At 44.9% G+C, this 24,223-nt stretch overlaps 1 protein-coding gene across 1 annotated transcript in view; it reads right to left on the bottom strand.

Annotated features, from left to right (window-relative positions):
• Positions 1-24,223, bottom strand: part of PDCD6 (programmed cell death 6) — a 137,417-nt gene that overhangs the window by 27,817 nt on the left and 85,377 nt on the right. The window contains exon 5 of the mRNA XM_082258068.1: positions 23,225-23,334. Within this exon, the coding sequence (XP_082114194.1) occupies positions 23,225-23,334 (110 nt within the window). The remainder of the gene's footprint in view (positions 1-23,224; positions 23,335-24,223) is intronic.

Genomic DNA, 24,223 nt, shown 5'->3' with positions numbered 1-24,223 from the left:
ACATACCTGCACATCCTTCCACTGGATTCCGGTAGTCTTTTTCTGCAAAGGATCCGTCCCTTCTGTGTTGGTGTTAAGAGAAAGAATTATTTTGTTTTTGAAACCCGTGGCGACGCCCAGAAGAGACATCAGCAGAAGTTCACTGTTCTGTTGCTGACTTCCGCCCTCCCCAAGATGACTGGAAGCGCATCACCGGAAGTGACCTGAAAGCCCCGCCTTCGCCCACATCTTGCTCCTCCAGGAAGCAGCCGGGGAAGTCGCGACCGACCTGGATGGTTACTGCAGGGGGAGAAGACCTGGGGGCTTCTCCCCACCTTCCGATCGCTGGGGCTTAGCAGGAACCAGCCCAGAAGAATCTTCTAGTGTCCAGGTACGATGTAAGGGGGATACCACTTCGGTACCTTACAGCTAGGGGGATAGTTGCATACCCCTCAGTAGGGGTGAAACTTCAGGCGAGGGCCAGCATTGCCCCATTGTGCTAACCCTGAATCTCCTGCACAAGGCTCCGTGAGCTGAAAGGGAGGCTGGTTAGGGAGCCTACTGCAGCGTAGCAAGGAGACTGAAAATAACAAACAGGTGTAGCTCCTACTGGATCCAGAGGAAACACAATCAAACTGAGGCAGAATGTATGACTGAGGTTTTTATAATGGTGGACTATTGTGTTTTCTGTTTCAGGTTGGAAGAGCCTTTCAGATGATGCCCTGGAAGACGATTAGAGAAATATATATTTACACATTTCAGAACTAATTTCACCAGTCTGAAGAGGAACTGCACCCAGCAGAGTGGTTGTCTTCCACAGCAACTTCACTATACACCAACTCTATTGGCAAGAGACCCTCGGCCGGCAACTGTCCCAACACCTGACCCAAATTGTGTAAAGTAACTTTTAGATCCGTGACCACAATCTCTTCATTTATACCTGTGCAATCTGGTGCTCATTTGGAACAGCATCAGCCATTACCACATCATTAGGCCCTTTGTGGATCACGAACATTACCTCTTCTGCGCGCTTGCCCTTACTTGGGCGCTTCATCTCAGGAGGGAGATCATCTGCAGGGATGTTGCACATCTGTTGCAGTCTATCTCTGCGGTCCCATCAGAGGTACCACACAATACCACTCCAACTGCCCAAAGAGACAGAGGGCCAGAGTGGCTCTGCATCAGATCTATTACACGTGTCTTTATTGCTTAAACGAGACTTAACAATACATTTTTAACCACAAAAGGTTGCAATAACACACCCTCACCACCTTCCTTACTGTTGCCAGGAGACTGCAGCCACTTTTGAACAAGAATCTGGGCTTGCAAAAAAACGTCTGCCCAGTAGCAGTATATCCAGCCATAATCCACAACTTGGGACAAGAAAGAAAATCCCATGCCACAGTTGACCACATTCCAGGCATGGTACATTTACAAAAAAGGTGAAAGGTCTTATAAAAATACCAAATACAGCGCTTGGCATGGATATTGCTATCCATTAGTTATTTAACAGCAAGCGCTGTATTTGGTCTTTTTATAAGACCATTCACCGTTTAGTATACCTTCTTCCCACAGCAGCTGCTTCTTCACCAACTTATTTATTTATTTGCTCCCAGGCATATAGATTGTTTGCACATAAAAATACACCCTTTCTCATTGGCGCGTGGAATATACTCTGTATATATTTTTTACACATAATGGTACATTTACACACATAATGGTACATTTACACACATTGTTCTTGGGACATTGAGCCTTATCTCCTGCTGCCAAGGAGGACAGGACACTCTCCCAGCTGTACTTTGCTGATTCTCCCAAACGCAATGACTTCGCTTTTCTTGAAGCATTGCTGCTTTCAACTTGCCACGATCCTCTGCAGGCAATCTTTTTCTCACTTGGTCTGCAGACTTGATATGACCGCAATTGCTACGGTCAACCGCACACCTCTCCAACTTTCGGTCAGTCCGTCAGTCACTCCTGGCACTCAAAATCAGGCTTTCCAAACACTGTTGCAGACCTTTGTCTGGCACCGTTACCTTGTACTGGAGGCTGGGACAACGGACAAAGCATGCCCTCTCTGCACCGCAAAGAACAGTCTGGCCTCTGTAGCTTGACAGGGCTTCCCTAATTACATGCTCTTGCACTTTGACAGCTGGCCTACTTGCACCACCATTACGAGGGGCAACAACATGCACTTCCTTTAACTGGAGCTAGTGCAGCAAAAAAAAAAAAAAAAACACATCTGCAATACTCCCTGGCAGGCTCAAAGCCTTGCTTCATCCTTGCAGTCACTCCAGAATACTTTTGCAGTCCAGCAAAAAAATTGAGCACTGTCTCTTTATAGCAAGTTCCACAAAAATTGTGCGGTCTCATGCACACATACACAGTTTATATAACAGATGAACTTACTTTGCAGGGATCTTTAGTTCTGCCCCCTGCTTTCGCCACCACTTGTGAAGTTTGGGGTTGTAAAGCTCAAGTGTAGCGCCTACTAGCTAGTACAAGTCATACCAGAAATTCCCATTCCAGGGCTTGTTAGCCCACTTTTATTAAAGAAAAGCTCAATGCACTTTCAGAAACAAAAAAATCAAAGTTTCTCTCACAGGGGTTTTCAGCATTGCACTCTTGCAAAGAAATAGACATTCAGCCTCCAGGCTTAAACACACAGCCATGCCGCTCAGGCCTTGGTCTGTTTCTCACAGTCTTTACACACACTTTGTGCACATTATATGCAGCCCCTTACTGCTTTGACTTCCACATGGAGCCCTCCTGACAGCGACTTCAGGCTTGGGTCTCTGGCTTTCACAGTGCACACATGCACTCTCTGGCTTCTCCCTTGCATGCCTGGAATCCTCGGGAGGGTGGAAACCAGAACCATAGTCAGGTGGCTACAAAGACCAGCACACACCTGACCAATTAGTGTGTTGGCAGTTCTGAAAATTTGGACCCAGGACTAGACACTTCATCCCAACCAGATCGCGAAGAAGTCTCCAGGCCCCAAAACGGATTTCTCTAAACCATGAGGAAACTGAAAAGCCAGTTTCCTCCCAATTAAGCAAAGCCCCTGGAGTCTCTCAACCTGCCTGGTTGAGAAACCTGCGTCATCACTCTGGTGGGGTACGACACTGCCACAGTATCTATTTAATGGGCCTAACATAGTCTTTTATGTTTTGCCAAACAATTGGGTATTATATTGTGTTTCTGTGTGTTAAAATTCAGTGAAGTAGATTTTTTTCCGAAAGAATTTGTGCTTGAAAAACCGCTGTGCGAATATCGTGTGACATAAAAAATTGCAACAACCAACATTTTTTTATCCCATGCCTTTGCTTTCAGAAAATATATAAAGTCTGGGGATCTAAATAATTATTACCTGTTCTCAGAGTAAATATTTGACTGACAGCAGCTGGAGACTGGGAGAGCAGGAAGACCTGGTAGAACCTGCAGCCTGGCACATTGCGTGATTAACAAAAAACTCAGGTAAGTGTTGAGGGGGGGGGGGTCGGGGGTTGAATATGTGCTAAGCACTATGGGCAACACCACCAGTTGAGAAAGAACTTGTCTCAGACACTTGTTTTCCCAATGCATCTGTGGCACTGGCAGATAAAGTTTTTTCTGTAAAGTGACAAGTGAGCTCTGCGCCAACCACAAAATGCCAAATACAGCAATCCTATAAAATATTCAGGGGTGACTTGGAAGAAAAATTTCAGGTATTCCATAAAATGTTAATATTAAAAGGAAAAAAATTAAAGTGGTTCTAAACTCAAACCCCAATATCTGTCCCTCCCAGGCCCTGTCTCTAAACACTTACCTGACTCCTCTCACTGATTCAGCGCCATCTTAGCAGCAGTACCAGATATGTCCTGGATTCACAGGAGCCTCAGAGCAGCGAGAGCCATAGGCTGCTGCTGCTGTCAGTCAGTGAAGAGGGAGCAGATATGTGGGTTGGCGGCGCTGTGTGCATCTATGGATGCACACAGCAAGACTCAGAAGCAAGACTGTCTGTAGCACACGACTCTGAAGTGGCACTCGGAGGAAGTAGCATACAGCACTGCTAGGGGAAGTAAGGGACCGCTCAGTTCACTATTGTTGCATAGATTAGGCAAATATAAAAACACTTAAAATTTAATCTTTAGGAAAAAAAAAAATAATAAATCACCAAATGGTGTTAATTCTGTTCAAACCTCCTCTTGACAATCTCAATTTTTTTTTCTGTGTTTTGCTATCATTCTGGCCTGGGTCTTTGGTCCTGCAGCCTCCTGGGATACTCCTCTCGCAACTCCCAGAAGGGCAGGCCTGACATTATCATTATGTGACTGCCTAAATCTGGATGAGGCAGCCCGCTGATGAGCACTAAGATGGAGGTGTGTGACTTCGCGGCAAATCCACTAAAAAGATAAATACTGCATGAATTTTTGAGTTCTTTGGCTTGAGTTTTTTGAAAAAAAAAAAAAAAAAAAAAAAAAACATGCCGAATTTGTTAAATGTTTATATTTTGCAGGGTTGTTTTTTTTTTGCAGGCTAACACTGCATCAGAAAGTTTCACAATAGCACTGTGTGTTATTAAAAAAAAATTCTAGGGTGCTTACATTCACAGAACCATCTCCCTCTGATGTCATGATTTTCATTCCTGAGCTCATTTTTCACACAGATACATTGTATACTTTTCATTTTCTGGCCAGTGTAGTGTTCCTCTAATTGTTACTTTGTACATTTCTAAAATACTGCCATCAAACATCAGATTAGAACTAAAAAAGGTGTGTTTAAGTGAATTGACTAATGATTTATGTCAAGTCCCCCCCCCCCCCCCCCCTATTTTTGCTATTTTAACAAATGTGCAGTATTTTACTTTGATGAACTGACTCATCTCATGAGATATTTTGAGAAAAAATTAGTCACGCGACCTTCATATTGCATGCGGTTTTGACCTTTGTCACCAGAGGAGCAGACTGCAGCGGGCAACATTGGATTTGTTCTGAGGGTAGTGATCTATTTCCAATAAGCAACAAACAATCATATCTCCATGGAGCTCAATAATCTAAAAATACAATACCTCATACCAACATCTAAGGGTCATTAAATCAATTAAGTCAAGGGGTTGCAAGCCTTTACATAATCTGTGACTTTCCTAAAGGCTTCCCAAAGCTTTCAAGAAGCACATTTACTTTTACTATATATTTTTTCCCCCACCCATGAGCAAGACACTTTCCTGCAGGTTGCACATTCCAGTCTATTTCCATCAATAGAGGAATATATTAATTTTTGAATATGGTAGTAAAAAAAAAACAGTAAAGTTAATTATACAGTATACCCAAATATTTTAATATCTCTCTAAGCCGGTGGAAGGGTACATATGAACCTAACATGGAAGCCTCAGATGTGGGACAATAATTATTCAACATTTCGGACTTCGTTAAAATAGTCTTGAAATCTGAAAGGTCACTAAAGGGGCCAGCTCTTTAAGCAGGTTAGGAAAAGATATAGACACTTGTTAAATAATATAAAAAAAAAAAAATTTTAATCTATCCATCCATCTATCTCAAAGCATAAGGTGCCAGCTTGTGTTCCTGATGAATAATACATACTAACTGTATATCAGACTTTAATCTAACTATGCTTAGAAATGGTTCCAATGAAATAAATATAAAGAGATTGGGCATCCCTGCTTTGACAAAAGCAGGCCATTAATCCTAACTTGGGTTCATAGCAGATAGTAAAGAGCACTAAAAAGTTAAGCATTCCTGGTCCAAAGACCACAAAAAAGAAGGCATATGTAGGGGTTGGACAAAAATATAAAAAAACACTTTATGATTTGCAGGTGTAAAAGCGATATGTTTTGTGTTGAAAGCAGAAGTGATGTAACATAGAACGGTAGGCAGCATTAACTCCAAAGAACACTAGAAACACCAAACTAGATAAATAACGTCCGCGGCCTTGTTTACCACTTGACCTCCAGGAGATTTACCTCTTATGACCAGGCCATTTTTTTCGATAAGGCAATGTGTTACTTTAACTGAAAATTGTTAAGTCAGGTGACACTGCACCATAATAAAAATGTATGTAATTTTTTCCCACAAATCGGAATAAAAAAAAAAAAGACAATTTTATAATTTTATAATCCACTCCAGTCCTGTCACATGATCCTACAGCTCCAACTCCGGGAGTACTTGACAATGGCTCCCATGGCCCAGCTATTCTTAGCACTCCTTCCACTCCCAAGCAGCAGCTGCTTACGGACAAAGGGGAGCTGAAGCTGCCAGATAAGATGACCGGACCAGATTAAAAAAAAAAAAAAAGTGCACACATCTTTATACAGATTAGGTAGGCTTGGTAGGAGGAGGTGGAGGTAATATGTTTAACAATAGTTAAGCTGAACCAAGCAGGAGGGCCATAGATTGATCCGCAATACGAGATATGTTTATAGACATTACTTCGGATGTCTACAAATTTCCTCCCAACATTCTATCTCGGATCTCACGGACTACTGCTGGACCTGCACTATTTTATCCCCGGGGGAACTATCGATCCGCTTGCCCTCTCTCTCTCCCTCCCTTCTATCCTCAAGAATCCCCCTGTTTGAGCTGCCCTCACCTCCTGGGAGATCGGGACCAACCCCTAATCTAACATCTCCGGAAGAACTATGCAAGCTGACAAACTGTCATAGATACTCTGAATACACTTTCTGAGTTGGAAATGTTAGTACATGAGGAAGACATAGACCTTGTGGGAATAACGGAAACTTGGTTTGACCCCTCACATGACTGGCTGGTCAATATCCAAGGGTACTCTGTGTACCGGAAGGACAGGGTAGGAAAAAGATGGGGAGGAGTATGTCTTTATGTCAAGAATAAGGTATGGGTGATAGAGGAGTGAGTAGAACTCCATAGGGAAGAAAAAAAAAAAAAAAGGGAAAAGTAATTGTGGGGGTTTGCTATAGGCCACCCAAGCAAAGGGAGAACGTAGAGCTGGAATTTATATCACTGTTGGGTAAAGTGGCAAAACTGGGATCAGTCATCATATTGGGGGACTTCAATTATCCCGACATTGACTGGGTAGAGGAGACTACACACTCACAGAAGGCCCATCTATTCATGGAAACCTTATAGGACAACTACATGTCACAGTTGGTGGGTTCTCCTACTAGAGAAAATGCAGTCCTGGATCTATTGATTAGTAATGACCCAGACCTAATCTCGGAGGTAGGAGTCCAGGACAACCTGGGCTCCAGCGATCACAGGATGATCACATTTAGCGTAATCAATATAACAAGGCAAGTGGGGAACATAAGAACTGTAAACTTCAGAAGGACAACCTTTCCAAAATTGTGCTCATTGATGGAAAGGGTACACTGGGACCAAACCCTGGGAACACTGACCACGGAGGAAAAATGGGAATGCTTTAGGAACATATTAAACAAATGCATCTTGCAGTGCATTCCTATGGGAAATAAAATATAGAAGAGACAAAGCCAAACCTGGCTGGCTAAACCGTGATGTTAAACTTATTAGGGGAAAAAAAAATGGCCTTCAACAAAATATAAATCAGAGGGCACAGTATCGGATTTCGAGAAATACAAGGAGGCAAATAAGAAAAGTAAATACGAAATTAAAAATGGCTAAAATCAACTTTGAGAGACAAATAGCGGAGGATAGTAAAAAGAATCCAAAGAAATTCTTTAAATAATATAATCAACAGCAAAAAAGCTAGGGCAGAGCACATTGCACACATAATTAACGATGATGGGAGGATGGTTACAGAGGACACTGAAAAAGCAACCGTGCTGAATGCTTTTTTCTCGTCAGTCTTTACACAGGAAAAGGAGGGGTACACTGACCACGACTGTATGGTTAGTAGTAATACACAGGACTTGCTGCTATGGCAAACAGAGAGTGAAATCAGGGAAAGGCTGGATAAAATTAACACAAACAAATCACCAGGCCCGGATGGCGTACATCCGAGAGTACTCAAAGAACTTAGTAAAACTATATCTAGACCACTGTTCCTGATCTTTGCTGACAGTATTATGACAGGAAATGTACCAGGCGATTGGAGGAAAGCCAACGCGATACCGATATTCAAAAAAAGGGCAGAGGCATGTCCCGGGAAATTATAGGCCTGTCAGTCTGACATCGATAGTAAGTAAACTTCTGGAGGGGATGGTAAGGGACTATATCGTAGAGTTTGCTAAAGACAACAACATCATCAGCAGTAATCAGCACAGGTTTACAAATGGGCGTTATTGTAAAACCAATCAAACTTAACATTCTATGAGGAGGTGAGCTGTAAGCTAGATAGAGGGAGACGAGTGGATGTGGTGTACCTGGATTTCGCTAAGGCGTTTGATACAGTTCCCTACAAGCGCTTAATTTATAAAAGAAGGTCTGCAGGCATCGACGACAGGGTTTGCTCTTTGATACGGAACTGGCTAAAAGGGCGCGTCCAAAGGGTGGTAATAGCGCATACTCAGACTGGTCTGAGGTGGTAAGTGGGGTCCCCCAAGGCTCAGTCCTGGGACCAACCTTGTTCAATTTATTCATAACAGCATTGAGGACGGGATCTGTAGTTCTATATCAGTTTTTGCAGATGACACAAAATTGGGCAGGGCAATAACTGCACAGCATGAAGCAGATATCCTACAGAATGACCTGGACAAAATGACAGAGTGGACAGCGACATGGCAAATGAGGTTTAATGTGGAGAAGAAGTGTAAGGTTTTGCACTTCGGGACTAAAAACATAAAGGCACAATACACGTTAGGGGGGGAACCCTTGGGGGAAATCAAAAATTGAGAAAGATCTGGGAGTCTTGGTAGAGGCTAGACTAGGCAATAGCATGCAATGTCAAGAGGCAGCTGCCAAAGCCAGCAGAATATTAGCATGCATAAAGAAAGGGATGTATTCCAGAGATAAAACTATAATCCTTCCACTTTATAAAACTCTGGTCCGACCACATCTGGAGTATTCTGTCCAGTTCTGGTCACCAGTCCTCAGGAGTGATGTGTTGGAGCTCGAGAGAGTCCAGAGAAGGGCAACTAAACGAATTAGGGGATTGGAGGACCTTAATTATGAAGAGCGTCTGCAATAGCTTTTATTCTCCCTGGAGAAGAGACGCCCGAGAGGGGACATGATAGCAATTTATAAATATCTCAATGGTGATCTCGGCATAGAAAAAAAAGCTATTCAGTCGAAGGGATTGCACGAGGACTCGAGGGCATACAATGCGATTAGAGAAGTGTTTTAACCTCAGGCAACGTGGGGGATTCTTTACTGTTAGGGCTACAAGACTGTGTAATTCTCTACCACAAGAGGTGGTTTCTGCGGGAAGCATGGTGGCCTTCAAAAGACTTAGACGTACATCTCAAGGATCAGAACATTTAGGGGTATGCGAGATGATTACGGCCACACACACCTACACAGGTTGAACTGGATGGACTATTGTCTTTATTCAACCTCACCTACTATGCAACAGTAGCAGATATTTTATATATATATATTTTTTTTTTTTGTAAAATCTTACCGTAAAATCCTTTTCTCTTAAGCTCATTGACAGACGTAGTCCTCCTTGATTAATATCAACTCGGGTTATACTGCCCTCTACAGGAGTAGGACTAGACAGGAAAGAAAACGTTCTGGCCACACCCTAGGGGCAGTCCCAGAGGGTATATCCTCTCACTTCCTGCTACAGCAAATCAGTTATGTCACAAAGCAGTGTTTAGAGAATTTAACCCAACCCAACTCAAAAACAGAGGGGCGGGTACTACGTCTGTCAATGAGCTTAAGAGAAAAGGATTTTACGGTAAGATTTTACAAAAATCCATTTTTCTCTGTCGCTCATTGACAGACGTAGTCCTCCTTGATTAATATCAACTCGGGACGTCCCAAAGCAGTGCCACAAATGAGGGGTGGGAAAATGGAAATCAAAATCCAATCTAGAAGGCCCAACCGGTGCCAACTAGAAGTTTTAAAGGCTCATCAATCACACGATGAGACTTAACTGAAATTCCAACGGAAAAAAACCCTCGAGGTAGACCACCGGTCTCCTCAAATTGCGGCCTGCAAAACCTTGCGGCCAAATGAGGCATCCGCCGATGCCATCACATCAACTTTATAAAATTTTGTAAAGGTATGAACCGATGACCAGGTAGCCGCCTTGCACACCTGGACCACTGACGCCTGATGGCGGTAGGCCCAGGAAGTACTGAGCGCTCGAGTGGAGTGCGCCTTAACAGGGAAAGGAGGATTCCGACCCTTAATAGAATAAGCCTGTACCACCGTCTGTCTAATCCATTTGGAGATAGTCGCGGCAGATGCAGGCAACCCCTTTCTGGGGCCATCCGTGATCACAAAAAGTGAATCCGTCTTACGGAACGATTCCGTAGTCTTCAGGTATACCCTGATTGCCCAAACCACATCCAAGGAATGCAACGCATATTCCTGAGGATGATTGGTCTTAGGACACAAGGAAGGTAGCACAATATCTTCATTCAGATGAAAATCTGAAACCACCTTAGGAAGAAAGGATGGCTTCGGATGAAGAACTACCTTATCCTTATGAACCACTAGATATGGGGAATGGCATGATAATGCAGCCAGTTCTGACACCCTGCGTGCAGAAGTGATAGCCACCAAGAAGGCCACCTTCTGGGTTAATGTAAGCAAGGGAATCTCCCTGATATTTTCAAAGGGAGGTTTCTGAAGAACCGACAAACACCAAATTAAGATCCCAGGGCGGTAAGGGCGCGCGCACTGGCGGAGCCAAGTGCCGCACCCCCTGGACACCAAAGAATGAGTAGCCCAAGGCTCCTGAAAGAAGATTGCTAATGCTGAAACCTGACCCTTGATAGTGCTCAAGGATAGTTTCTGCTCAACCCCCTTTTGCAGAAAAACCAAGATTCGGGTCACCGTATAGGTACGTGGGGGAAATTCTAAAGATTCACACCACGCGATATAAGTCTTCCATGTGCGATAATAGACTTTGCTGGAAGTCGCTTTCCTTGCTTTAATTAGAGTAGGAATAACTGGAGCTGACAACCCTCTGTCCTTCAGTACCTGGGTCTCAATAGCCAGGCCATTAAAACCAGCGACTGTAAAGCACAATGGAAGATCGGTCCTTGAGACCGCAGATCCTCCCTGAGAGGAAGTCTCCAAGGAGCGTCCGCGACTAGCCTGTCCAAGTCGGCGTACCCGGCTTGACGAGGCCAGCTCGGAATTTCCAGGATAACTGGAGTTCCCTCCACCTCTATCCTGCGGAGAAATCTCAGCAGCAATTTGAGAGGGGGGAAGACATAGTAGCTGATCCTGCCTTTACAGGCCGTTCAGCGCGTCTGCTGCGTCCGCTAGAGGATCGCGGGTGCGAGCCCTGTTGAGCCAACCTACCCAATGAAGGGACAGCTGGTGAAATACCTCTGGATGAAGAGACTATTCCTCTTGATCCAGAATCTGACGGCTGAAATAATCTGCCTGTCCACCCCCGTGATAAATATCGCGGAGAGAACTGGAACAACTGTTCCCCCAATAAGAATGTTGGCCACTTCTATGGCCACCAGGGCACTCTTGGTGCCCCTTGGTGATCGACCCAAGTCATGACCGTGGCATAGTCCGATTGGATCCGAACCGGGCTGCCCTGGAGCTGCTCGGTCCAGTAAATCAGACAAAGTCTGATTGCTCTCAGTTCCAACACATTTATCGGTAACCTGGAATTTATCAGAAGAAATGACTTCCCCTGGCTGAGCATCGGAGACCGAAGCCACTAGACCAGAGCCTCCCTGGTCCGCTCACTCAATCGGATACGATTGTCCAGGGAATCGGGATTCCGATTCCATATGAGAAGAATCTCCTCTTTGGAGAATTCGGGTATGAGACTGGGCAAACGGTACTGCCTCTAAGGAGGCGACCATCAATCCCAGCCAGTTGACGGACAGCAACATCCGAATCATTGACTGAATCTTCTGGAGTTTCTCCACATGGAGAAAACACTCTTGCCAAGGATGTATCCAAAATTAGGCCCAGATAGTTCAGTCTCCTGGTGGGAACCAGGGATGATCTTTGGGAAAAGCAACGAAAACGCTGATGTCCTGCGAAGATGGGGATATAAGGATAGGCATCCTAAATGTCTATGGACGCCAGGAAATCCCCCTGATGCAGGGAGGCCACCACTGTATGGATGGACTCCATCTCTTCTAAGATCAGAATTGGACGCACCTAGCCCTTTTTCCTGGGCATTGTGAACAAGTTCGACTAGAACTCCTCCAAGGAATGGGAACTACCACTGCTTGTTGTATCAAGCTGTCCCCCGCAAAGCTTTTAAGCGACCCGGGGATGTCGACTATTGGAAGGGAAGAATCGCACCAATGGAAGTGATCGAAACTCGATCTTGTATCCCGACCATATGACCTTGCGAACCCCTTTATCCGGGATTCTGGAAAGCCCTGGATCCGGAAACCGGTGAAGACGTCCCCCACCCTAGAGATGGGTGGGGCCCATTCTGTCAATCCAACGGGATAACAGTGGCTTTATTTAGTCTGGAAATCGGTGAGTCCACTATTGGTGGTACCGTCCATCTTTGGAATGAGGGATTCCTCAAAATGATAGCACCTAGCCATGCGTTTGGAAATAGCAGGGCTCATTTACGGATGACCCTATTTGGGCAAGGGAAACCCTTCACCATTTTGGTAGGCTTGCTAGTACCAAAAAAGGAATATGAGTCTCAGCTACCTCTGCCGGTGTAACCTCAAGATTTAAGGTTTCCCGGACAGACACAACTAGTGCTTCCACCAACGCTTCTTGTGCTATGGCGGAGGCAGAAGCGTCCTCCTTACTGTCTGAGGAGACCGTACCTGAGACAACAACCCCAGAAAAGGGACTGCAATGACCAGCTCAGAATCCGTATCTGAGGTATCAGATGACCTAGGGGTAGGCGGGGGTCGCTCTTCTTGACCCCCGTCCCTGAAGGCTACCTCCACCCGGGATACCAAAGACTCCAAAACTGCTGATAATGCATCATCACAAGTGGGGTACTGGAGGGTCCTGCGGCCACCCTGAGGGGATCAGGTGGGGATACATGTGTGGCAGGGTTCATGTAACAGGACACTTGCCAGCAAACACAAAAAAAAATTAATTGCAAGAAAAAAAAAAAAAAAAAAAAACATCTTTTTTTTTTTTAACTTAGTCCCCCAGCGAAGTAGCGCCCCTCAGTCTACCTGCTTGGGGGAGAGAGAGAAGAGAGAAGAGACCGACCAAGGCTCACCTGATGCACAGAAGTTTCTTATCAACCTGCTTCCAGCACTGTGTTACAGACAGGAAGTCTTTGGCTTGCTTTCCCTGGGCCAAGGAGGCGGCTCCGCCCCTTTACACGCCTTCCAATTACTCCACGAGGTGTTTGGTCACCTCAAACATGGCCGCCCCCATGCTGGAGACACGAGGCTACGCCAATATGGCGGCCTCGTGCGATCTGCAGGAAAATGGCGGCGGCCTGTGTAGGATAGCGGCGGCTTGCAAGTTAGCAGCGGCCTGCGGGATGTGTGCATTCGGCCTGTGCGGCCTGCGGAAGTGCCTCGGCCTGCGGGAGGTGTCCTCGGCCTGCGGGAGGCTGTGTGGCCTGTGGAAGTGACCGGCTTTCTGGAGGGATGGCGATCTGTGGCTGCAGTAACTCAGGCATAGGCATCGGCCTGTGTACACACTAGACAGGTAGGATACCTCTATACCTCAATAGTAATGCCTTTTAGTAGTCTACCACTGACTTCAGTCACCCTTACAGTCATATAGTGACTTTAGATAGTCAGCTCCTAAACCAAGCCTCCTGGTTTCTATTCACAAAAATCACACTCAAATTGGGGGATCTGTGACCCGTTATAGGATACCCAGAAACTGAGTGTCCGACCATCCCAGAGAGGGGCCCGCGTCCACCAACAAACCCGACAGGGGGAGAGGGGGAACATTCTACTCACCATACCGGAACCAGGCGGGCGCCAACTCCTGACAGAACCACTCTCCACCGGGGTGGGGGGGTTGTCGACCAATACGGACGATGTGACTCTTGGTCATTGGCGTCCAGGCGAGACGTTTAACTCGCAGGGTCAGTCCCCGTTCAGGGGGACTATGTCACGGCCGACCCAGCGCGGAGCTATGGCCTGCACGCGCTCGTAGGCTGAACTGGGGTGACCACTGGATCTCAACATCCAGCCCGTCGCCCAGTTTCAGCGTACTTGCTTAAAGATCTCACAGGAACACTGGAGAAAAAAAAGCTGTCTAAAAAAAGTATTTCTAAAAAAATCCTGCCAAGACCGAAGATCCTAGCAAGGAATCTAGGTCCTTACTCCTAACTAGACAGAAAAAAACTGATTTGCTGTAGCAGGAAGTGAGAGGATATACCCTCTGGGACTGCCCCTAGGGTGTGGCCAGAACGTTTTCTTTCCTGTCTAGTCCTACTCCTGTAGAGGGCAGTATAACCCGAGTTGATATTAATCAAGGAGGACTACGTCTGTCAATGAGCGACAGAGAAATATATATATATATATATATATATATATATATATATATATATATATATATATATATATATATATATATATATATATATATATATATAGTTCCTGCCTCTGAGGGGTGAGATCACATTCATCAAAGTGGAGTCAGGACTGTACTATTATTTGCACAGATCCAAGCCACAAAATGACCATAGACGTCTCTACACATACAGAGAATTACTTTCAGTTCAGAAGTCACGAGAGTCTTATGAATTGCAAGCTCCAATCAGAGAAGTTTCACCCCCCCTCATACTGCGTGAGGCCTGGAGCTGGGTCACTGGCTGGTTTCGGGTGACTACCTTGCCACATCGCCCGGTGATCTGATCCAGGTTTGCTCTCTATTGCCGTTTTGTGTGGAGGAAGTGTTTGTTTCACTCCACATGTATGTTACAAGTTGGTTTTGGGACTACGGGGTAGGTGCTGGGCAGGATGGGAGGGAGGGGGGCGACAGTTTACATAACAACAAAGCAATGCATTACGTACTACTTTCACGGTTTGATGGAAAACAGGTTCACTGGGTTTCTATTTGTCTTTTCACCTAAAGGTTGTTCTAAGCTCCAGCGAGTTGGGACATCCCCCTGCGTGACCTTGAGATACTATACAAACGTAATCCTACATTTATCAATGATTACACTAGGACATCCATAAAGTTTCTAACTTGGAATGTCAGAGGATTGGGGGATAGGGTTAAAGGAACAGCAGTTCTAACATACCTTAAGAAGCAAAAAGTTGACGTAGTGGCCTTAGTTGAGACGCATCTGGAAGGCCGGCAACAACTAGCTCTTAGACGCCCCTGGATCGGGTGGGCATATCACTCGGTTTACTCTACTCACGCAAGGGGAGTGTCACTACTTGCAAATAAACACTTGCACTTTGAATGATGTGATTTGCATTCTGATCCACAAGGACGTTATGTTTTTATACATGCTAAGATCTATGGTGAACAATTCTTGATTATGGCATATTATGTGCCACCCCCTTTTAGCATGACAGTTCCAACGGAAGGCCTGGATTATATAGCACAACGACGGACGATTCCTACCATCGGGATGGGAGACTTTAACACCACTCTCAACCCAGCTCTGGATAGACCACAGTAGCCGGTCCCACAAACTAGATTATGTCCTCCCACTAGGTTTGCCAGACTGATCTCATCCTTCAACTTAGTTGATTAGTGGAGAACTACGCATGCGGATGCCAGAGCATACTAATGCTTTTCCTCTACCCATAACACAATGTCCCGCATTGACTTTTTTCTGTCACAGACACTAGTCCCCCGCCTGTTGGCTGCAGCCTTCTGCCCGAGACTATTGTCTGATCATAGCCCATATTGGATAATAATAACTGTCTCGACTGATCTACCACAAAGGGCCTGGATACTAAACCCATTCTGGTTTATTACCAGACGACGGGCAACTAGATGAGGAATGGAGCAGACACTTCCAGGAAAACACTCAGTCTGCCTCGTTCGCGAATGTATGCGATTCGTTTAAACTCCATGAGAGAACCACACTGATATCATGTATAAATAGATTAAAAAAACCATGGCTGCACGGTCCGATAAAGTGTTGGAAGACCTCTCCCTTGCAGAACAGGAATACGAAATTGACCCATCTCCTATTAAGGCCTCCCAGCTTAAACTACAAACTAGAATAGCTAACCAAGAAGGTTTAAAACCTGGTAGAGAAAACTAATTCTCCTTCTTGCAAACTCTGCATTCGAGGAGTTAATTAACAGTGCCTAACGGTCTGGTATGGCCCGAAAACCCTAAGAAACCACATGTAGTGAAATCCATCAAATAAAAAATGAGATGGTAGAGGCCATCTCAGAAAGGTTGCATAAAAATGGGCTCACAAAGGATTACTCAATTTTATTGGTGATGATAACTTTAAAAATGAATCATAAAAGTCACAAGAATACACACCAACGTGTGTTAATATCAGATGCAACTTGGTGACCCTGAAAACCCTGGTGGTTTTCAAGATGGTATAAGACAGCACTACACATGCCCCTGCTCCACCCTCTCCAAACGTCCCATAGGGCCCAGTTTCCAGATGTGGAGAGTGATCAGTCACCGAAAAGACTTGATGTCACTCCTGCCTACTCTGAAAAAATAGGTACCTGGCATGCCAAAAATGTAGAAATTAGGATATCATAAACAATCAAAACGAATTTCCCTAATTCAAAGGCTGTAAGCTAAATGGCATGTATGCTGTGTGGCCACAATCCAAGAAGGCCTAGAACGGTGCTAAGCTTATAGTCCAGTGCCATTGACCATAGGATGTTTCATATGACATGAAAATAGCTGTTTGGTTTTGATAGCATATCCAGAGAACATGAAGTTCATTCTAAATTGGTGAAAATACACTGTCCACTCCACCATTGGTAATCTCACACAAAGTTCAAAGTGTGGAATGTAGTATACTTGGACAACTGGATAAAGATGTCACATGCACTAGAGGATATCTTGACCTCGGGTATTCACAGTGGGTGACCGGGAGATAGAGCAGGTGCAGACTGTGTACCAGATGGTAAGGGTACAAGAGGGCACATATATCCGGGCTATCGGGGTGGACCGTGACTTGAGGCTTACCATGTCAAGGATATGTAGACAGCTGGAGAGTTCATCATTCTATGATGGTAACCAGGAAATATCCTACTGGGAAGTAAAGCGTCTTACCAGTTTTCCTCCTTGGTGCCTCCAGGGGTCCAAACCTTCCAGTGAACTGTAGTCCATGTACAGCTCCGATAGCCAAACACGGATGTGGGAAATGTGCTCACCGCAGTACCGCTGGCTGCCTGCTCTTGGTTGGCTCCTGTTCCACGGAGACGGTTGTATGCTCCCGCTAATTGGCTGCACCGCACTCAGGTCCGGAACCCGGAAGTGACCGGGGAGCGTCCTGAGGAAGCGTGCGTCACGCGCATGAAACGCATTGACGTCACACGCCGACGTTCCACCCATCTCCTTTCGCCCTCTGCTGTGTGGACCAAGCCGGCCACGGTAGCTGTTGCGACTACGTCACTATGGAGGAGACACTTCCAGGTTCCGGACCTGAGTGCGGTGCAGCCAATAAGCGGGAGCATACAACCGTCTCCGTGGAACAGGAGCCAACCAAGAGCAGGCACCCAGCAGTACTGCGGTGAGCACATTTACCACATCCGTGTTTGGCTATCGGAGCTGTACATGGACTACAGTTCACTGGAAGGTTTGGACCCGTGGAGGCACCAAGGAGGAAAACTGGTAAGACGCTTTACTTACTTCCCAGTAGGATATTTCCTGGTTACCGTCAGAGTGATGAACTCTCCAGCTGTCTACATATCCTTGACATGGTTAGCCTCAAGTCACGGTCCACCCCAATAGCCCGGATATATGTGCCATCTTGTACCTTTACCATCTGGTACACAGTCTGCACCTGCTCCATCTCCCAGTCACCCACTGTGAATACCCAAGGTCAAGATATCCTCTAGTGCATGTGACATCTTTATCCAGTTGTCCAAGTATACTGCATTCCACACTTTGAACTTTGTGTGAGACTACCAATGGTGGAGTGGACAGTGTATTTTCACCAAATTAGAATGAACTTCATGTTCTCTGGATATGCTATAAAAACCAAACAGCTATTTTCATGTCATATGAAACATCCTATGGTCAATGGCACTGGACTATAAGCTTAGCACCGTTCTAGGCATTCTTGGATTGTGGCCACACAGCATACATGCCATTTAGCCTACAGCCTTTGAATTAGGGAAATTCGTTTTGATTGTTTATGATATCCTAATTTCTACATTTTTGGCATGCCAGGTACCTATTTTTTCAGAGTAGGCAGGAGTGACATCAAGTCTCTTCGGTGACTGATCACTCCCCACATCTGGAAACTGGGCCCTATGGGACGTTTGGAGAGGGTGGAGCAGGGGCGTGTGTAGTGCCGTCTTATACCATCCTGACACCCACCAGGGTCTTCAGGGTCACCAAGTTACATCTGATATTAACACACGATGTGTATTCTTGTGATTTTTATGATTCATTTTTAAAGTTATCATCACCAATAAACTGGAGTTTTGCACAGTAATCCTTTGTGAGCCCGTTTTTATGCAACCTTTCTAGAATAGCTAACCAGCTACAATTTGAGATGTCCAAGAGAAAGCTTTTCTTTACCAAACAAAAAAGATTTGAGCACAGAGAAAGGGCAGGCAAATTATTGGCCTTGATGGCCCATAACAATGGCTTACCGCCAGTAGTGATTTCCCTGCGTAATCCACAAGTTTAATTTGTCACCATACCTGAAATAGTAACAAACGTGTTTCGCAAGTTCTTTAGGTCCCTGTACACTACCCACCACAACAGAGAACACATTACCCATTGCTCGCTTTTTATTAGACCTAGACATCCTTCAACTAACTCCCACTCAAGTAGAAAATCTTGAAAAACCGCTCACAACGGAAGAAATGACACTGGCAATGGCTAGTTTTGCTAGATCTAAAGCCCCTGGGTCAGATTGATTACCCATAGAGTTCTACTCACGATTTAGTGAAACCCTAGTACCCCAACTACTTCTCTTATACAATCATTTATTTGGGACCCTCAACACTGCCCCCCCATCCATGAGAGAGGCCATCATAGAGCCGGATAAGGACCTGGGTTTGCCTGAATCGTACAGACCCATCTCCTTACTTCAGGTGGATATTAAAATACTTGCGTAAGTGTGGGCTCTACGCCTGAATCAGGTCATCTTAACTTTAGTGCACGAAGATCAAGCAGGCTTCATGCCAGGCAGGAACATGTCCTTTAATCTTAGAAAACTCTTTATAAATATACAGGCCCAGCATGAGAATACTGGAGAGAGGGTGATAGTGTCACTAGACACCACTAAGGCGTTCGATTCAGTGGAGTGGAACTATTTGTGGAAATGTTTGAGACGGTACGGTTTTGGCCTTAAGTTCCTCAGGTGGATCCAGCTGCTGAACCGAACGCTGGTCGCTAAGGTTGTTGCTAATGGATGGCAGTCTGATGTGTTTGAACTCTCCAGGAGGTACTAGACAGGGCTATCCCCTCTCCCCACTACTATACGCTCTGGCTGCGGAACCCCTAGCTATATCCATTAGAGGCAATCTGACGATACAAGGTCTACGAGTTGGCGCCCTACAGGAAAAAATAAGTACTTACGCGGACGACACCCTACTATATTTAGCAGATTCAGGCCCCTCTCTATCAGAGACACTACGGACAATTGAACATTTCAGTTCATTTTCTGAGCTCAAAATGAACAGGGAAAAGTCACAAATCCTCCTGTTCGATTACGCTCCTCAAACAGAGCTACAAACCCAATTACCCCTGCAACAGGTTAGCACCATAAAATATTTAGGAGTGAAGGTGACTAGGTCCCCTGCTGATTACATTGCTTTAAACATTGAACCTCTATTGTCCATGACTAAATCCAAAACACAAATTTGGACCAGTCTTCCCCTGGGAGTATTGGGTCGCATTAATCTTATTAAAATGATCCTCCTTCCTAAAATTCTGTATATCCTGTGGCACACTCCCATATATATATACCCTTGAAATACTTTAAAATTATAGACACGATCCTGAAGCCCTTTGTCTGGGGTAAGACAAGACACAAGTTAGCTTGGCGAATACTTAAAAATCCCGCAGATTTAGCAGGTATAGCTCTACCAGACCTCAGCTCATACTATGTAGCGTCCCAATTGTCTCAATCGTTTCATATAGCTATGACCGACAAAGGACGTTTTGTGCGACTCCTATGCCCTACTTGGGCCCAATGAACGGCGGATCCTATCTGTGCTATAACGGTGGGAATACAAGGCAATATCCCTATAAAAAAAAAAAATGCAGCTCACTCGTTTTTCACTATAGGAAAATATGGCAACTCGCCTCTTTTAAAATGGATATACCTACACATCACAAATTTTCCCCCATTTGGCACAATAAAACTCTTCCTGAATTCCTTACCGTGCCTAATCCGGAGATTTGGTGTAAGAAGGGAATCTTATCTCTCACATATATTGTTGGCGGGAGCTTTTAAAACTTTTGACATGTTAAATCTTGATATTATAGGAAAGGTAATATTAAAGCTAATCCTAAATGTAAGCAGACCAGTCCATCAGTATGAGAGTCCACGTGATGGATTGTGTCCACACCAGCCGATCAGGAGTGCAGGGAGAGAAAAAGAATCGGCCACCAAATGAGAGTAACTAAATACTCTTACCATCAACCCAGACCCAAAAGGGTCATGCAGCGCCAACAATACAGGTATACTGGAATGCAGGTAAACTCCACTTCTCCCCCACAAACCTTGGTAGCCTCGCCATTCCCCTGCTCGTTTAATTGGCGGCCGGGACCTGCAGTCTTAAATTTCATGTCAGTTTTAACGCTCTGAAACAGCCTTTTCATAATTGTGCAGGATACAGGATGGCCAGAATGACCCCAAGTTTATCTGACTGCAAAAGATAATTTGCAATTTGGGACTGCAAATTCGCATGGCAGGTCATTCTCCATTATTTCCAATGAGCCCTATTCATATCTGTCGCACCGACTTCGGAGTGGTCCCTGCGCTACTTTTGGCATGATTTTGACACGTTTTGAGGAGGGGATATTGTAAGCCTAGTCGGGCTCGCAGCAAGGTCACGGCAGGGAGTCGTGGGAGAGTCTTGCGACTTTGAGGTCGCACGGGTGTGGAAGGGGCCTTACTGTAAATTTTATATTCAGATTTATTTTATGTTGTATTCACATTTATCTCCAATCCTATGGTTCGTTTTTCCTTTTTTGCTTTCTGATGTTTTAAGGCTGCTATGTGATAATGTTATTAGTAAGCCATATATTTATGCATCTTTTTTCACCACATATTATACTATATATTATATATAATTTTATCTATCTGCATATTCTAACTAATGTAATAATTTCAATGTGTTATTGCTATTTTTAAAAGGTTTAGCATTGCCTCAGTCTGTGGAGTCCTTTCTGTAAGCGGATGGTGAGGGATTAACATTGCAGCAGAGCCCTTGGGCTTCCTCCCCTCCCCTTAGCTTTAAATGTCCCAGTTGCCTGCTCGTTCCGTGACTTTGACAAAGCGGTATTTCCGCGAAACATGTCGTCACGGCAACTGGGCATTGTTTGCGAGTCAAGCTGGCTCTGAATTCCTGTTTCATCACATCCGGTAGTGACGTCCTTCCGGTTTCTGGCTGCACGCATCCATCCCGCTCCACTGAGCTCTGCAGCATAGGGAGGTAGAAGGAGGAAGTGTTAGTTCGGTGTGCTCCCTTCCCCTCGCTGCACAATCAACCAGTTCAAGCTTTCTCCATCAGAGAGCGGACCCCATCCGGCGGCGATGCTTGGTGTACACCCCTCATCCATCAGGGACTTCACATACAGGTTTGGATTTTTATACTCAACTATCAATTTTCAATAAACTATATTGGTTCATGTTGGCTGTGGTTCCCCTATATCCACTGAGGCTAGCGCTGATCTCCTTGTTGCCTAGAAGATACCCTATTCATATCTTTTTGTGTCAGCTGCTTTTATTATATTGATTTTATGGATATTAGCGGAGCATTTTATACCTATTGATGCTAAAGGTAGAATTTAATCTCCCGAACCGCATGTTTTTCTGCTTTCTACAAATCCGACATACCATCCAAACACAATTTCCAGACTCAGCACCCCACCCCCCCTTGCAATCCGATTATGGAAGTCATTAGGAGTGGGTCAATATATCAAATATCCACATTCTACAGTATGCTACACACCCCGTCGTCCACAAAATTAGCGAATAACGTTAAAGTGAAGTGGGAAGGAGACCTGGGACAACTGGAGGATGAAGACTGGAGTGAGGCCTTGGACACATGTAAAATAGTTTCGACCAGACTGTCGGACAGACTCAGGTATATATACTGCACCGTGCATATCTCACTCCTGTAAAACTAGCTAAATTTAAACAAGAACAATCCCCGACATGTCCAATGTGCAAACAAACATTGGGTACATTCTTTCATTTGTTGTGGTCTTGCCCGTATATACAGGGGTTTTGGAGTCAAGTGATAGATTTCCTGCATGATGACATGGGGTCCCCCCTGACTCTAGATCCAAAGCCCTGCCTACTTGAAATATTTATCCATGTTAATTTCAGGGAGGATTCCAAGACATTCCTACATGAAACATTATTTCTGGCCAGAAAGACGGTAGCCAAAGTGTGGATGCGACAAGCCCCCCCAAAACTGATTGGATGACTGACATGAATAATACCCTTCCTTATAAAAAATGTATAGACGCTCACAGAGGTATCCATACAAAATACAATAAGATTTGGGACCGCTGGCTCAAAGTCTGTCACATGTGAATAATCTTGCTGTATACATCATCCCTCACATTTATCACTCTCCTATAACAAGTGGTGTAATTTATGATGTTGTTCCATGAAGTTTAAACTTTGTCTTGCAACAAAAACCCTTGCTGTATCTCAGGGAAACCCCACGTACTTCTGTACAAATACCTTTATAAACTTGTTAACACTGAACATGAAAATTGTATATACATTGAAAGCTGTATACTGTTTTGTTTTTTCATTGAATAAAATCGTTTAACCAAAAAAAAAAAAAAAGTTAAGCTGGTCATACATAGATCGCAAGGACTGGACAAATTTTAATCCATGTATGGCCACTGTAGTTGTACAGAAGTTGAGCTAGTGACATTTCAACAAAACTTACCTGCAGAACAGTGCAGCACTGAATGAAATCATCAAAGGCAACTTGACCTCTTTTCTGCCTGTCAAATTTGCGAATGAGAATATCAAAAAACTGGTCCGTTAAGCGATACCCTGTTCAAGAGAAAATGCAGAGAAAGTTTATTCAGATGTATTAAATAGACACAAGTACCACTGTTTTTAAGGATTGTCTGCATTATGCAAATACTTGCTGTCATTGGACAACATTTGCCTGTTCACAGTCAGATTTATTCAATTTATTAATAGGAGAAATGTGCACCATGTTAATGTGTCAACTGGTAAACAGTCATTGAAGGTTATAGACAGGGCCGGTGCTAGACTATTTTACGCCCTAGGCAAGACCAGCTACTTGTGCCCCCCCCCCAAAAAAATAAAATAAAAAAAGGGAAGGGGTTAAAAACTCATCTATGTCATACCCAGTGACCCTGATCTGATGGCTCCTCTATGTTATGCTGTCATACACAGTGACCCCCATATTCCTCCATGTCACACCTGGGGACCCTAATGTCTCTCTATGCCACACCAAGGGACCCCAATGATCCTCCATGTCACACCAGGGGCACCTGATGTTCCTCCATGTCATACCTAGAGACCCTGATGTTTTTCCATGTCACACCTGGAGACCCTGATGTTCCTCCATTGCACACCTGGGGACCTCAGTCCCCCATGGCACACCCAGGGACCCCAATTCCCCATGGCACACCTGGTGACCCCGAAACCCTGTTACACCCGGTGACCCCCTATCCCCCATGGCACACCTGGTGACCCCGATTCCCTTTCACACCAGGGAACCTCCATGTCACACCCAGGGACCCTGATCCCCTTTTCTGGGGACACTCACTAGGCGGTATGAAGAGAGTGGCCCGCACTCTGCCCTCCTTCACCGTGATCCTGCTGATTCCTTCTTCTAGGATGCTCCTCTTCTGGACCACAGTGCTCACCACAGCTCCAACCGGCTCCTGGTGAAGGGAGAAGCAGCAGT

The sequence above is a fragment of the Pelophylax lessonae genome (assembly GCF_965119305.1).
Source record: "Pelophylax lessonae genome assembly, chromosome: 5".
NCBI lineage: Eukaryota > Metazoa > Chordata > Amphibia > Anura > Ranidae > Pelophylax > Pelophylax lessonae.
The sequence above is the reverse complement of the archived record's forward strand: the minus strand, read 5'-3'. Positions and strand labels throughout refer to the sequence as shown.